The following is a 13,834-nucleotide window of genomic DNA, read 5'->3' on the forward strand; positions in this document are numbered from 1 at the left end:
GGTCAATCGTTTCGGGTATCCTTCCACAAGCTTCCCACAATAAGTTGGGTGAATTTTGGCCCATTCCTCCTGATAGAGCTGGTGTAACTGAGTCAGGTTTGTAGGCCTCCTTGCTCGCACACACTTTTTCAGCTCTGCCCACACATTTTCAATAGGATTGAGGTCACGGCTTTGTGATGGCCACTCCAAAACCTTGACTTTGTTGTCCTTAAGCCATTTTGCCACCATTTTGGAAGTATGCTTGGGGTCATTGTCCATTTGGAAGACCCATTTGCGACCAAGCTTTAACTGCCTGACTGATGTCTTGAGATGTTGCTTCAATATATCAAAATATCTTTCCTACCTCATGATGCCATCTATTTTGTGAAGTGCACCAGTCCCTCCTGCATCAAAGCACCCCCACAACATGGTGCTGCCATCACCGTGCTTCACGGTTGGGATGGTGTTCTTCGGTTTGCAAGCATCCCCCATTTTCCTCCAAACATAATGATGGTAAATATGGCCAAACAGTTCTATTTTTGTTTCATCAGACCAGAGGACATTTCTGCAGAAAGTACGATCTTTGTCCCCATGTGCAGTTGCAAACCATAGTCTATCTTTTTTATGGATATTTTGGAGCAGTGGCTTCTTCCTTGCTGAGCGGCCTCTCAGGTTATGTCGATACAGGACTCGTTTTACTGTGGATATAGATACTTTTGTACCTGTTTCCTCCAACATCTTCACAAGATCCTTTGCTGTTGTTCTGGGATTGATTTGCACTTTTCACACCAAAATACGTTCATCTCTAGGAGACAGAAAGCGTCTCCTTCCTGAGCGGTATGATGGCTGCGTGGCCCCATGCTGTTTATACTTGCGTATTATTGTTTGTACAGTTGAATGTGGTACCTTCGGGCGTTAGGAAATTGCTCCCAAGGATGAACCAGACTTGTGGAGGTCTACAATTTTTTTTCTGAGATCTTGGCTGATTTCTTTTGATTTTCCCATGATGTCAAGCAAAGAGGCACTGAGTTTGACGGTAGGCCTTGAAATACATCCACAGGTACACCTCCAATTGACTCAATGATGTCAATTAGCCTATCAGAAGTTTCTAAAGCCATGACATAATTTTCAAGAATTTTCCAAGCTGTTTAAAGGCACAGTCAACTTAGTGTACGTAAACTTCTGACCCACTGGAATTGTGATACAGTGAGTTATATGTGGAATAATCTGTATGTAAACAATTGTTGAAATAATTACTTGTGTCATGCACAAAGTAGATGTCCAAACCGACATGCCAAAACTATAGTTTGTTTACAAGAAATTTGTGGAGTGGTTGAAAAACAAGTTTTAATGACACCAACCTAAGTGAATGTAAACTTCCGACTTCAACTGTATGTGAGAATGCTATTCATTGACTACAGCTCAGCGTTCAACACCATAGTGCCCTCAAAGCTCATCACTAAGCTAAGGACCCTGGGACTAAACATCTCCCTCTGCAACTGGATCCTGGACTTCCTGACGGGATGCCCCCAAGTGGTAAGGGTAGGTAACAACACATCAGCCACGCTGATCCTCATCACGGGGGCCCATCAGGGGTACGTGCTCAGTCCCCTCCTGTACTCCCTGTTCACTCATGACTGCACGGCCAGGCACGACTCCAACACCATCATTAAGTTTGCCGATGACACAACAGTGGTAGGCCTGATCACCGACAATGACGAGACAGCCTATAGGGAGGAGGTCAGAGACTTGGCGATGTGGTGCCAGGACCACAACCTCTCCCTCAATGTGATCAAGACAAAGGATATGATTGTGGACTACAGGAAAAAGAGGAACGAGCACGCCCCCATTCTCATTGACGGGGCTGCAGTGGAGCAGGTTGAGAGCTTCAAGTTCCTTAGTGTCCACATCACCAACAAACTAATATGGTCCAAGCACACACCAAGACAGTCGTGAAGAGGGCACGACAAAACCTATACCCCCTCAGGAGACTGAAAAGATATGACATGGGTCCTCAGATCCTCAAAAGGTTCTATAGCTGCACCATCGAGAGTGTCCTGACTGGTTGCATCGCTGCCTGGTATGGCAACTGCTCGGCCTCCAACCGCAAGGCACTACAGAGGGTAGTGTGAACGGCCCAGTCCATCACTGGGGCCAAGCTCCCTGCCATCCAGGACCTCTATTCCAGGCAGTGTCAGAGGAAGGCCCCAAAAATTGTCAAAGACTCCCGCCACCCTAGTCCTAGACTGTTCTCTCTGCTACCGCACGGCAAGCGGTACTGGAGCGCCAAGTCTAGGTCCAAGAGGCTTCTAAACAGCTTCTACCCCCAAGCCATAAGACTCCTGAATAGCTAATCAAATGGATACCCAGACTATTTGCATTTCCCCCCACCCCCCTTTTACACTGCTGCTACTCTTTGTTGTTATCGTCTATTCATAGTCACTTTAATAACTCTACCCACATGTGCATATTACCTCAACTAACCGGTGACCCCGCACATTGACTCTGTACCGGTACCCCCCTGTATATTGTCTTGCTATTGTTATTTTGCTGCTGCTCTTTAATTACTTGTTACTTTTATTTCTTATTCTTATCCATATTTTATTTTATTTTTAAACTGCATTGTTGGTTAGGGGCTCGTAAATAAGCATTTCACTGTAAGGTCTACCTACACCTGTTGTATTCGGCGCATGTGACTAATACAATTTGATTTCATTTGACCTGAAATCATTGGCCACTTTAATAAATGGAACACTAGTCACTTTAATAATGCCACTTTAATAATGTTGGCATATCTTGCATTACTCACCTCATATGTACAGTATATACTGTATTCTATACCATTTATTGCATCTTAGCCTATGCCGCTCTGTTATTGCTCATCCATATATTTATATTTATATATTCTTATTCCATTCCTTTACTTAGATTTGTGTCTATTAGGTATCTGTTGTGGAATTGTTAGATATTACCTGTTAGATATTGCTGCACTGTCGGAACTAGAAGCACAAGCATTTCGCTACACTCGCAATTACATCTGCTAACCATGTGTATGTGACCAATGCAATTTGATTTTACATGCAGATGTATGCAGACGATACAGTCCTGTATGTACACTCAAAAAATAGGCAACAAGTTGTTAACAAGTTAACTGAAGCTACAGTATGGTACACGTTTCTTAATGGATGACTGATTCTTGCCTGCATTTAAATATCGACAAGACTGTTTGTATGTACTTCTCTGAGAAATCAATTGATTCTTCTCAACCAGCTGTTCTTGTTAATTGGGAGAGTCTGAAAGTTGTGTCTAACTTCCGGTATCTCGGCGTCATTTTGGACTCCAACTTGACATTCAAGAAACGGGTGAAGAAGGTGGTTAACACTGTCAAGTTTAGTCCATCCGACTTTTGGTTGATAAGACCTCAACTTCCTCTGGGATGCATGTTATGATCAATATATGCATGTTATGATCTTCTTACATCTGAGATATTGACTCATGTGTTGGTCACAAGCAGGAGCTACTACTCTGAATCCCATTGAATCACTCTACAAACAAACCAAACAGTTACCACCATTGTCACATCATTCACAAAAAAATTATAGATTTCATCTGGATAGCTTTTAGCAGTATGTAGGTGCAAGATTTTGTCTTTAGGATCTTGCATGGTCTTGCCCCTCCACCCCTATGCCGGCATAGCATGCTCACGGAAAGCACCTCCTGGATAACAAGGGCAGTAACTAGAGGGGATTGTGTTGTCCCTTTTCGACACAGTAAATTCGGTCAATCGGCCTTCTCTGTTAGAGCTACAATATACTGGAATGCAATGCACATGGACTTGAGAGACTGCACTGATTATTGTACTTTTAAATGTAAATTGAAAACATGGCTCAAATCCATCCAAACCTGTACATGGAGTCATCTGTGGTTCCTCATAGGTAAGACAACAGTTGATGATCTTTTTTTAAAAGTAAATTGATGTTGATTAATGTGCATTGTCCCCTATAAATAAATACATTCTCTAGCGGGTACTTATTGGCTGAAAGCCCAGGCGGTTCTAGTGTGAAAGGCCAACTCACAGCGACCCCTCCCCCATCTCTCTGACTGTATTCTCTCTTTCTCTCTGTCTGGTCCTGCTCTACTTTCTCTCTCCATCACTACATCTCGTTTCTGTTTAGATTTTTCTTATTGGTCAGTCTGAAGCATTGTTGGCTAAACCTTTGTCTTCTTTGTCCCATTTCGATTCATTGTGCCATTTTTAAAGTAGTGCACTGTAGGGAATAGGAAGCCATTACACAGCTATAGCCATTAAGCCTGTGGCTGTGTTACCAGGTCAGTGGGTTGGCTGGAGTAGGCCTATACACTGGATGTACATTGTACATTGTGAATGTGAGGATGGCTGAGAGAGGGACCACTATTAGCTACTGGGGTTGCATCCCAAATTACACTCTATTCCCTATTTAGTGCACTACTTTTGAGCTGGGCCCATATGGTGCCATTTGGGATGCAGGCCTACTAAGCCTGTGGCTCTGCTCTGGGCAAGGGTGCCTGTTCACTACAGCAGATAAATAATGTAACATGAACATATTGATTTCAAAGGTTCCCTACAGTTCCATGTAGCTTTAGCTCGGCCAATGTGTCTGTGTAAGATAACAAGCAAGCAGGAAGTTCCATAATGGTACAAACACACAATGTTAAAGGCTCACCATCAATCTCCACCTGCTCCCATTTCATTAACTCTTTAATTAGTCTCTCCCTGTCTCTCTCTCATATATATACTCTAACTCAGATTGATTTATGCAGGGCTGCAGTTTTGCCAATGCTTTTCTCTGAGACGCTTGTGTCCATACTAATCCAGATTCTCAGAATTGCTGTCCAACCAGCCTCTCCTCTGGTGCCATTCAATGTGTGAGTGTGTGTGTGCTTGTCTATAATCTAATGCTATTCTGATCATGTGTGGGATCTTCTCTCGAAAGTCTAGTCCAGTTTTGACCGATTAACAACAACCGTTCGTCTCCTCAGCTCTCTCTCTCTCCCTGTCTCTCTCGTTCTTTCTCCCTCACTGTTTCCTTCTCCCTCTCGCTCTCTCTGATGAAAGATCAGATTTACATTAGATGAGGCCAAGAAACAGCCTCTGGGAGTTTAAACAGGGCTACTGCAACATCGTCTCTTTAAGAAAATGTTCAGCAGCACTATTCAAAAAAGCTAACTTTAAAAATATAATAAATGACATTTGTAAAGCTCTTTTCATTATACAAAAATTATCTAAATACTTAAAATAAAAATATAAAATAGAGAAATAGTAAAACATTATATACAGTTGAAGTCGGAAGTTTACATACACCTTAGCCAAATACACTGCTCAAAAAAATAAAGGGAACACTTAAACAACACAATGTAACTGCAAGTCAATCACACTTCTGTGAAATCAAACTGTCCACTTAGGAAGCAACACTGATTGACAATAAATTTCACATGCTGTTGTGCAAATGGAATAGACAAAAGGTGGAAATTATAGGCAATTAGCAAGACACCCCCAATAAAGGAGTGGTTCTGCAGGTGGTGACCACCGACCACTTCTCAGTTCCTATGCTTCCTGGCTGATGTTTTGGTCACTTTTGTATGCTGGCGGCAAACTGTAGTCTGGCTTTTTTATGGAAGTTTTGGAGCAGTGACTTCTTCCTTGCTGATCAGCCTTTCAGGTTATGTTGATATAGGACTCGTTTTACTGGTGATATAGATACTTTTGTACCTGTTTCCTCCAGCATCTTCACAAGGTCCTTTGCCTTTTTTTCTGGGATTGATTTGTTTAAAGTCACAGTTTACTTAGTTTATGTAAACTTTTGACCCACTGGAATTGTGATGCAGTGAGTTATAAGGGAAATAATCTGTCTGTAAACAATTGATGGAAAGATTACTTGTGTCATGCACAAAGTAGATGTCCTAATTGACTTACCAAAACTATAGTTTGTTAACAAGAAATTTGTGGAGTGGTTAAAAAAGTTTTAATGACTCCAACCTAAGTGTATGTAACTACCGACTTCAACTGTATATATACTGTATACACAGTACCAGTCAAAAGTTTGGACACACCTACCTACTCATTCAAAGGTTTTTCTTTATTTTTACTATTTTCTACATTGTAGAATAATAGTGAAGACATCAAAACTATGAAATAACACATATGGAATCATGTAGCAACCACAAATCCTGCTCCTAGAAACTCCCCAATGTAGGTCTCCATCGCTTTGGTCTCTGGTCCCAACAGAGAGTACAGTCGTCCCTGGGGCGGAGTAGTGCTAGGGAGAAGGTCAATCCCTCAGTCATATGGTCGGTGCGGCGGAAGTGAAATGGCCTAGGCCTTGTTGAACACCTCCTGGAGGTCCTGGTACTCTGTGGGAATTGTGGAGAGGTCTGGGGGCAAATTCCGAGCCCCCAGGAAGATGTCCCGGGGCAGGTTGTGCTGACTTCAGGCAATGGCCATGGCAGAATGCCAGGGGAATCCCAATACCACAGGAATCTGAGAAGACTTAATGAGCAGGAACTGGATAGCCTCGCTGTGGTTCCCTGACACACGTAGGTTGATGGGAGTGGTGTTGTGGGTAACCCGGCCTTTAGAGCACCCATCCAGCGCTCTAACGTCCATGGTAATGGAGAGGAGCTGAGTGGGGATGCCCCGCTTGGAAGCCAGGGTAGAGTCCAAAAAGCTGTCATCAGCCCAAGAGTCGATGAGGACTTGTAGAGATTTTGACTGGTTTCCCCACAACAGAATGGCATGAAATGGAGTGCGAGTAAGAGAAGCAGAAAAGTTCTCCATATGGCCCACCAGAGTACTCACTCCTACCGGTGAGCCTGGTCTTTTAACGGACAAGAGGACACAAAATGACCATGAGTCCCGCAATACAGGCAACTCTTAGTGTTGAGCCTGTATAGGCGTTCCGCTGGAGGCAACCTAGCTCTGCCTAGTTCCATAGGCTCGGGAAACAGTGACTCGGCCGTCTTCAGCGACTCTCGAGGAACCGCGGGTAGCCTCGGGTTCTCTCGGCAACGGGGCCATCAGGGTTTTCCGTGATGCCTCGGAGGCGAGGTGGAATCCTTGGACGGGCAAGCGAAATTGAATCTTCTCTCCCTCCGTCGTTCCCGTAGTCGCCCATCGATCCTGATGGTCAAGGCGATGATGGAATCGAGATCCATCAGTAATTCCCGGGCTGGAGACTCGTCCTTGATTCCTGGTTCCAGGCACTCTCAGCTACCAACGTGCGGAAATCCACCGCATAGTCTGCCACACTGCGGGATTCCTGCCAGAGCTGGAGTAGCCTCCGGGCAGCCTCTCCCTCGGAAAATGTGGCATCAGACACCTTCTTGACCTCTCCCACAAACTCCTCCAGACAACGCATATGGCCGGCTGTTGCTCCCATACAGCTGTAGTCCAGGCGAGCGCCCTCCCAGACATCAGCGTGATAAGGTACGCGTTGCACAGCTGGTCTGAGTCTGCTGGGTCAGTCATGGCCAGTTCGTACTATCACGTTTCAGGCTAATGTTCAGGGCAGGCAGAATGGTCAACAACGGGAAAACTAGGAAACAGGAACAATCGAGAGACAGGAGCAAAGGGAAAAACGCTGGTAGACTTGACGAAACAAAGCGAACTGGCAACAGACTAACAGAGAACACAGGTATAAATGCACAGGGGATAATGGGGAAGATGGGCAACACCTGGAGGGGGGTGGACACAATCACAAAGACAGGTGAAACAGATCAGGGTGTGACATTTGGTGGTTCCAAACTTCTTCCATATAAGAATGATGGAGGCCACTGTGTTCTTGGGGACCTTCAATGCTGCAGAAATGTTTTGGTACCCTTCCTGAGATCTGTGACTCGACACAATCCTTTCTCAGAGCTCTACGGAAAATTCCTTGGACCTCATGGCTTGGATTTTGCTCTGACATGCACTGTCAATTGTGGGACCTTATATAGGTGTGTGCCTTTCCAAGTCATGTCCAATGAATTTAATTTACCACAGGTGGACTGCAGTCAAGTTGTAGAAGCATCTCAAGAATGGAAAATGGAAACAGGGGGCACCTGAGTTCAATTTTGCTTCTCTTAGCAAAGGGTCAGGTATTTCTGTTTCATATTTGTAATAAACTTGCAAACATTTCTAAAAACCTGTTTTCGATTTGTCATTATGGGGCATTGTGTGTAGATGGATGAGATTTTTTATTTATTTAATCCATTTTAGAATAATGCTGTAAAGTAACAAAATGTGGAAAAAGTCAAGGGGTCTGAAAACAGTCCAAATGCACTGTAAGTGTTCAATCATTCTCTACAGCTCTCTTCAGAGTGTGCACTCGTTCCCTAACCCTGCAGTCGTTTCATTTCAAAAGAGTGGGCTGATGTAGATGCTGTCTATGGTGGAAACTCCTTCTTGCTCACACTTAAATCAATCCAATGTGTCTAAAGTGGGCAGCTGCACACTACAGGGAGAAGGGGAGAGAATCAGAATGCAGCCTTTCTCTCCCCCTCTGTCCCGTCTTTAAGAGAGTGAAAGGCGGTTTTCCTACTTCTCTGGGTCCAGTCCAGCCTCTTCACTTGTTTAAAGGTCAACTCACCAGCTACCCCTCCCCCCATCTATCTGACTGTATTCTCCCTTTGTTTCTGTCTGGCCCTACTCTCTCCCCCCCTCATTACATCTCATTCCTGTTTAGATTTTTTTCATAGGTCTGTCTGAATCAAGCTCTTTCTCTCTTCCTCATTAGCCATTCCATCTCTCTCCCTTCTTCCTTCAACCCACATCTCTCTGTAGATCAGCCTCTACTACCTCCACTCCCTCCCTCTCCAGTGTCCATCCTTCGCTTGGCCCAATTGGCTATAGGCAGTCTTAGTGACGAGGCTCTACTTCTTTCATCGCTGCACCTCATTGTTATCCTCCTTTCTAGTCTGACCCTTCTTTCCTCTCTCATCCCTCGTTTCTGTATCAACCTGACTCACAGCATTTAACAAAAAACATGTCTGTGTTTGTTATGTTAATGTAGCACTGTGTAGAAAGGGCAGGCCCACTCGTGTACTGTAGATGAAAACGGAGAGTTCAAAATGTGTTTTCCCATACTGTGTGACTATACAGCATACTGTAGGTGAAAAGGGGTGAATCATCAAAATATGCATTTTGTCCATGTATATACAGCATACTGTAGTTGTGTTTCTGCTTGTCTGGTCTTTTGATGTTATCCTCCTGTGATACAGTATTGTCTTGTTCGCGTTGCCATGGGATGTTGAAAGTAAGCAATTTGTTGTCGGAAGGCTCATACTGTCATCTCATCACAGTGCTCTTTCCTTCTCCTTCTGACTCCCATCCCCACTTTTCACTCGAACCCCCCACCCTCTCCCCCTTCTCTCCTCTCTCCCTACCTCTTTGCCATTCTCTTTCCGACCCTCAATTCCTCACCCCTCCTCTCTACCCCTCCTTCGGCACCCCTTTCTCTCTTACCTATCTCCGCTCCCCCTCTCTCCATCGAACCCCCTGCATCCTCTCCACCTCTTCCTCCCCCCTCTACATCCACCCAACCGCCTCTCCAGTACCCCGGGGCAGCGATGGACCGCGTCAGCTTGCTGTGGCGTCTACGTCGTCGGGCCCGTCGCGGGGCGCTCTGTATGGGCCTCTTCTGCATCTCCATGGCAATGCTCTATGCCCTCTGCGCCGAGAACAGCGTACCTGTCACCGATGCTATCTTCGGGGTGCGGGCACGGACCCGCGCCCAGCCCCGGGCACACTCCATTATCAAGGTCTGTTTGTCTGTCTATAGTGGTCTCGGAGCATCATCAGCAGAACATGAGCATGTCCGAAATGGCCTATTCCCAATTTAGTGCACTACTTTTGAACCCATCGGACATACTCATAGCCATAGGCTCATGAATCCTCACACTGTATCATACAGTAGACTCTATTCATTCTTTTATTTCATGTAATCTTCTTCTTCTTCCCCAGGTGCTGAGAGGTGGGGCCAAGCCCATGTACCTCGACCCCCAGAAGCTCCCCGGCGTCATCCCTGGCAACGCCCACCGTCCAATCCCAGTCCTCTCCTCTCCAAACCACACACAGGAAGTCACAGCTAAGGAGACACACCCCAAACATCCCAAGAGAGAGCGAGAGTCATCGGGATTCTTCGCCTGGCTCTTGCCGCGCCCCTTCAGGCGGGCCATGGAGACCCTGTTTGGGGGCCGTCGTCGGGGGGAGCTTAGTGGAACAGTCGGGGACGCAGAATTTTTTGGCCCTCACAGAGCTCTGGGGGAGGTCTGGGACGACGAGATGTCCAGTAACATGCTGGGGAAGAGGCTGAGGAAAGTGGTGCAGAACTATCAGGTGAGGGGGACAGAGAAGAGAGAAAAAAGCCCAGCTAGCACATAGCGTGTATTCCTTTAACAGAACGTTTCCCAAAAGGAACTTAAAACCGATCAGAATTCCGAAGGAATGTCGAAGTCATGCTGGAAAATGTTTTTGCGGAGGACACGGTAAGCCAGCCTATTCCCTATAATGTAAACTCCAACAGAAATAACTTCAAATTAAACAAAGGTTGCTAGCCAACTATCCTGCTAATGTTAACCCTACTAACCTGCTAATTGTACCATTACCAGCCTGCTAACGTTACTTGATTGCATAAATCAACCAGTTGCTATCAACACCTAGCTGACAGCTACATTAAAGTAAACCAAAGTTTGAGAAAAAAATGCCATCTAACCAGTTATCAAATAATGTTACCAGTATATGCAGTTATCTTAGCCAACAAGCAAGCCAGCTAAAGTTTGTTATTTTAGCCTGCTAGATAGCCTAGCCAGCTAAGTAGCCTAGCTAGCCAACCACCAGGGTTGACATAGCTAAGTAGTAAGCCAGAGAACAACACCAACTAGTCTACAGGGGCAGGAACCAGAGAACACAAAAAGATGCCAGCAGATATAAAGTAGAGAGAGCAGAGACTTACCGATTGACGGCTAAGTTAGCTACCAAAGAAGGGCCAAGAAGAGGCACTTCCGAGGGGGAGAATGTTTCAACGGCCGAGGGAGAGTCAGCTAATCCAATAGCGATATAGTGAGGTAAATTCAAAGTCGATAGATTCCAGAGGCAATAATCCAGAGGCGGTGTTGGGTACAGAAGACGAGGGGAAGAGTGAACAATAAGACAGTGATCGGAAGAAGTCTCCAGCAGATGGAAATGATCACAACAGCACAGTCAGTCAACTACTGTAGCGCGCTAGTACTAAGCCAGGGTTGTAAAACAACCCCTCCCCTCCCCTGGTTGTCTAGGGCTTAATTGAAAGGAAAAAACAAAAACCCCCACACACACTCGTCCCTCGGTGGAATGAGTTTGACACCTCTGCTTTAAAGTAATGCTCTCAAATTGTTCCAAGAACATTAAGAAACAGAGTTATTTTGTGTGAATTTCAGTAATTCAGCACAACGTTTCCTTCAGATTTCGTCTCATGGTTTTATTTAAAGTCATATTCTCAAATTGTTCCAAGAAAATGAATGAAAAACATTATTCTGTGGGAATTTCAGTACTTCAGCATAACGTTTCGTACAGGTTTCATCGTGGTTCTATTTAAAGAGGCAATCTACAGTAGCTACATACATTTTTGGACATTTTTGGCCAATTGATTTGAAGATTATAATTTATAAATGCCTCATGAGCTTTGTTCAACTGTCGTACCCCATCAGAACCCCAAATATAAGCTTGTTTTACTCCAATGTTTGTAAATAAAGTAAATGTAAACAGACACCGTATAGCCTCAAAACATGGTTAAAATTTTTATGTTGGTACAGTGGTTCTTCCTGTAAAAGTTGCTTCGTACTGCAGCACACCTTGCGGGCTGCCGCAGAATTCTATGGCACGTTATTTAATTGTCAGACATTATTACCATTAATGATAGTTAGTGCTAGTTTGATCACCAGAGGGCATCTTTGAGAAGCATTTGATAGCCTTCAATATTGGCTGTTTCCGTCAGGAAAATATGGCGCTGTACAACGTGATAGTTGGGAGTAGGCTACAGTAGTCTAACCAATACCCAAACGGAGATTCAGTGAAAATAAAAACCTAATTGTTTTATTAAGACCAGTCCCCATGCTTGTCTCAGAGCAGCGCGAAACATGGTGCTGAAATAGTTGACCACACGGGTAGGCTATTGCTTCAAATCCTATTGCTTCTAATTTCAATATGCTTTAAATGCCACAATGTCACAAATAAGAGAACACACTCAATTCTTAAAACTCCGAGAAGGGTAATAGGAGGTGATTAAACTAACATTCTTATTGCTATATTGCACGTGTTGCTGTGTGTGTTTCGATCCTCTCTCTCTCACACACACAAACACGCACTTGCAGTCTTGACCTCTGAATGGTCGGCAATGAAAAGCCAACCTACATTTACTCCTAAGGTGCTGACCTGTTGCACCCTCTATAACCACTGTTTATATTATTTGACCATGCTGGTCATCTATGAATGTTTGAACATCTTGAAAAATTATCTAGCCTTTATGGCCATGTACTCTTCTATCTCCAACCAGTTTGGATATAAGTATAACTTTTATATGGTTGACGCCTTTAGTGAGAGGTCTAATGCTTTAATATTTAATAATTTCTGTCCCCCAAATTCATATTCATTATGTAAATAGTGCCATGTGGACCTTGATATTGGGGATGCGCCATGTGGCCGTGCCTAACGAGGAAAGGGGGTGCGCCATGCGGCCGTGCCTAATGGGGAAAGGGGGGGATGGAGCCGGTCGGCGCAACCCAGGCAACATGGAGATGCAGGGATCCGAGCTCCTGCGAGAGCCGAAGCCACCCGCCGGACCCTCCCGGCCCAGAACCGACGGGAGGTGGGAAGTGCAGAGCGTGGGCCCCGTACCCTACCCAGTCCTCAGAGTCATAGATACTCCCGCCGTTTACCCGTGTTTTATTGGTCTGTTTTGCTTGATGGCCCTCCGATCTGCACTTGTTAGATGGCCCTCCGACCTGCAGCCGTTTTCTACGGTTATATATGTGTTCCCTTTCTTGTACTGTATCTTATTGCCCATTTTACTATCGTCCTGGGCTTATAGATCGAGTCAATCCTTCATCAGATGAATCGCAACGTGATTTAATTCATGAATGCGTTTGAAAGTTTTTAATATTTTGATAGTGAAAAGAAAAAATCCTCTCAAGAGAATTAACATTACAGTTACACCAACTGGTAGGCTAATCACACAGTTATACAAAATGGTAAGAGAACTGGTGAAGAAAGTTACCCCTCTACATACACATTTCTTTACTGGAATCTCTAAATGAAAATACTGGCAGATCCATAAAATGTCCTTGTACAGTAGTATACCTAATTACATTTAATATCCAAGGGGCTTTTATACAATTAAAATGCAGGGTTAATAAAAAAAAATGGAAATGTATATGTTTATTAAGTAGTCTTGCTTGTCTCAAAGCAGCGCAAAACGGTGCTGAAATAGTTGATAATGCGGGGAGGCTATTGCTTCTTGGGGGGGATTTTCACACCTACAGTGTCTATTGTCCTGCTATTAGCCCTTGTGAAAAATAAGTGTTTGAAAACATTTTCCCGCCTCCACAGACCTCTTCCATTCATTTTGAAAGAGTATTTTCCAGTAAGCAACAATTTGTTTACCTTCATTAGCCTACTTTGTTCCAATATTTCTGTCATTCAGTGATATTTATTCCCATAGTAATTCATTATGTATCCATAACGAAATAAACATCTGCATTTTGAAAGAGTGTTTTTATCATTATTTTATTAATTAAGGAAAGCATGTTGATGAAGAAGCCACATTTGCCTCGGGATCCATCCCAGTTGGTATTCTGTGGAACCATG

At 44.3% G+C, this 13,834-nt stretch overlaps 1 protein-coding gene across 2 annotated transcripts in view; it reads left to right on the plus strand.

Moving 5' to 3' along the window:
• st6gal1 (ST6 beta-galactosamide alpha-2,6-sialyltranferase 1) overlaps positions 1-13,834 on the plus strand; it is a 123,359-nt gene that overhangs the window by 19,557 nt on the left and 89,968 nt on the right. For both annotated transcript variants that reach the window (XM_071337451.1, XM_071337450.1), the window contains exons 3-4: positions 9,547-9,753; positions 9,956-10,330. In XM_071337451.1, coding sequence (XP_071193552.1) covers positions 9,547-9,753; positions 9,956-10,330 — 582 coding nt within the window. The remainder of the gene's footprint in view (positions 1-9,546; positions 9,754-9,955; positions 10,331-13,834) is intronic.

Source organism: Salvelinus alpinus, chromosome 13, assembly GCF_045679555.1.
Source record: "Salvelinus alpinus chromosome 13, SLU_Salpinus.1, whole genome shotgun sequence".
NCBI classification, from domain to species: Eukaryota; Metazoa; Chordata; class Actinopteri; order Salmoniformes; family Salmonidae; genus Salvelinus; species Salvelinus alpinus.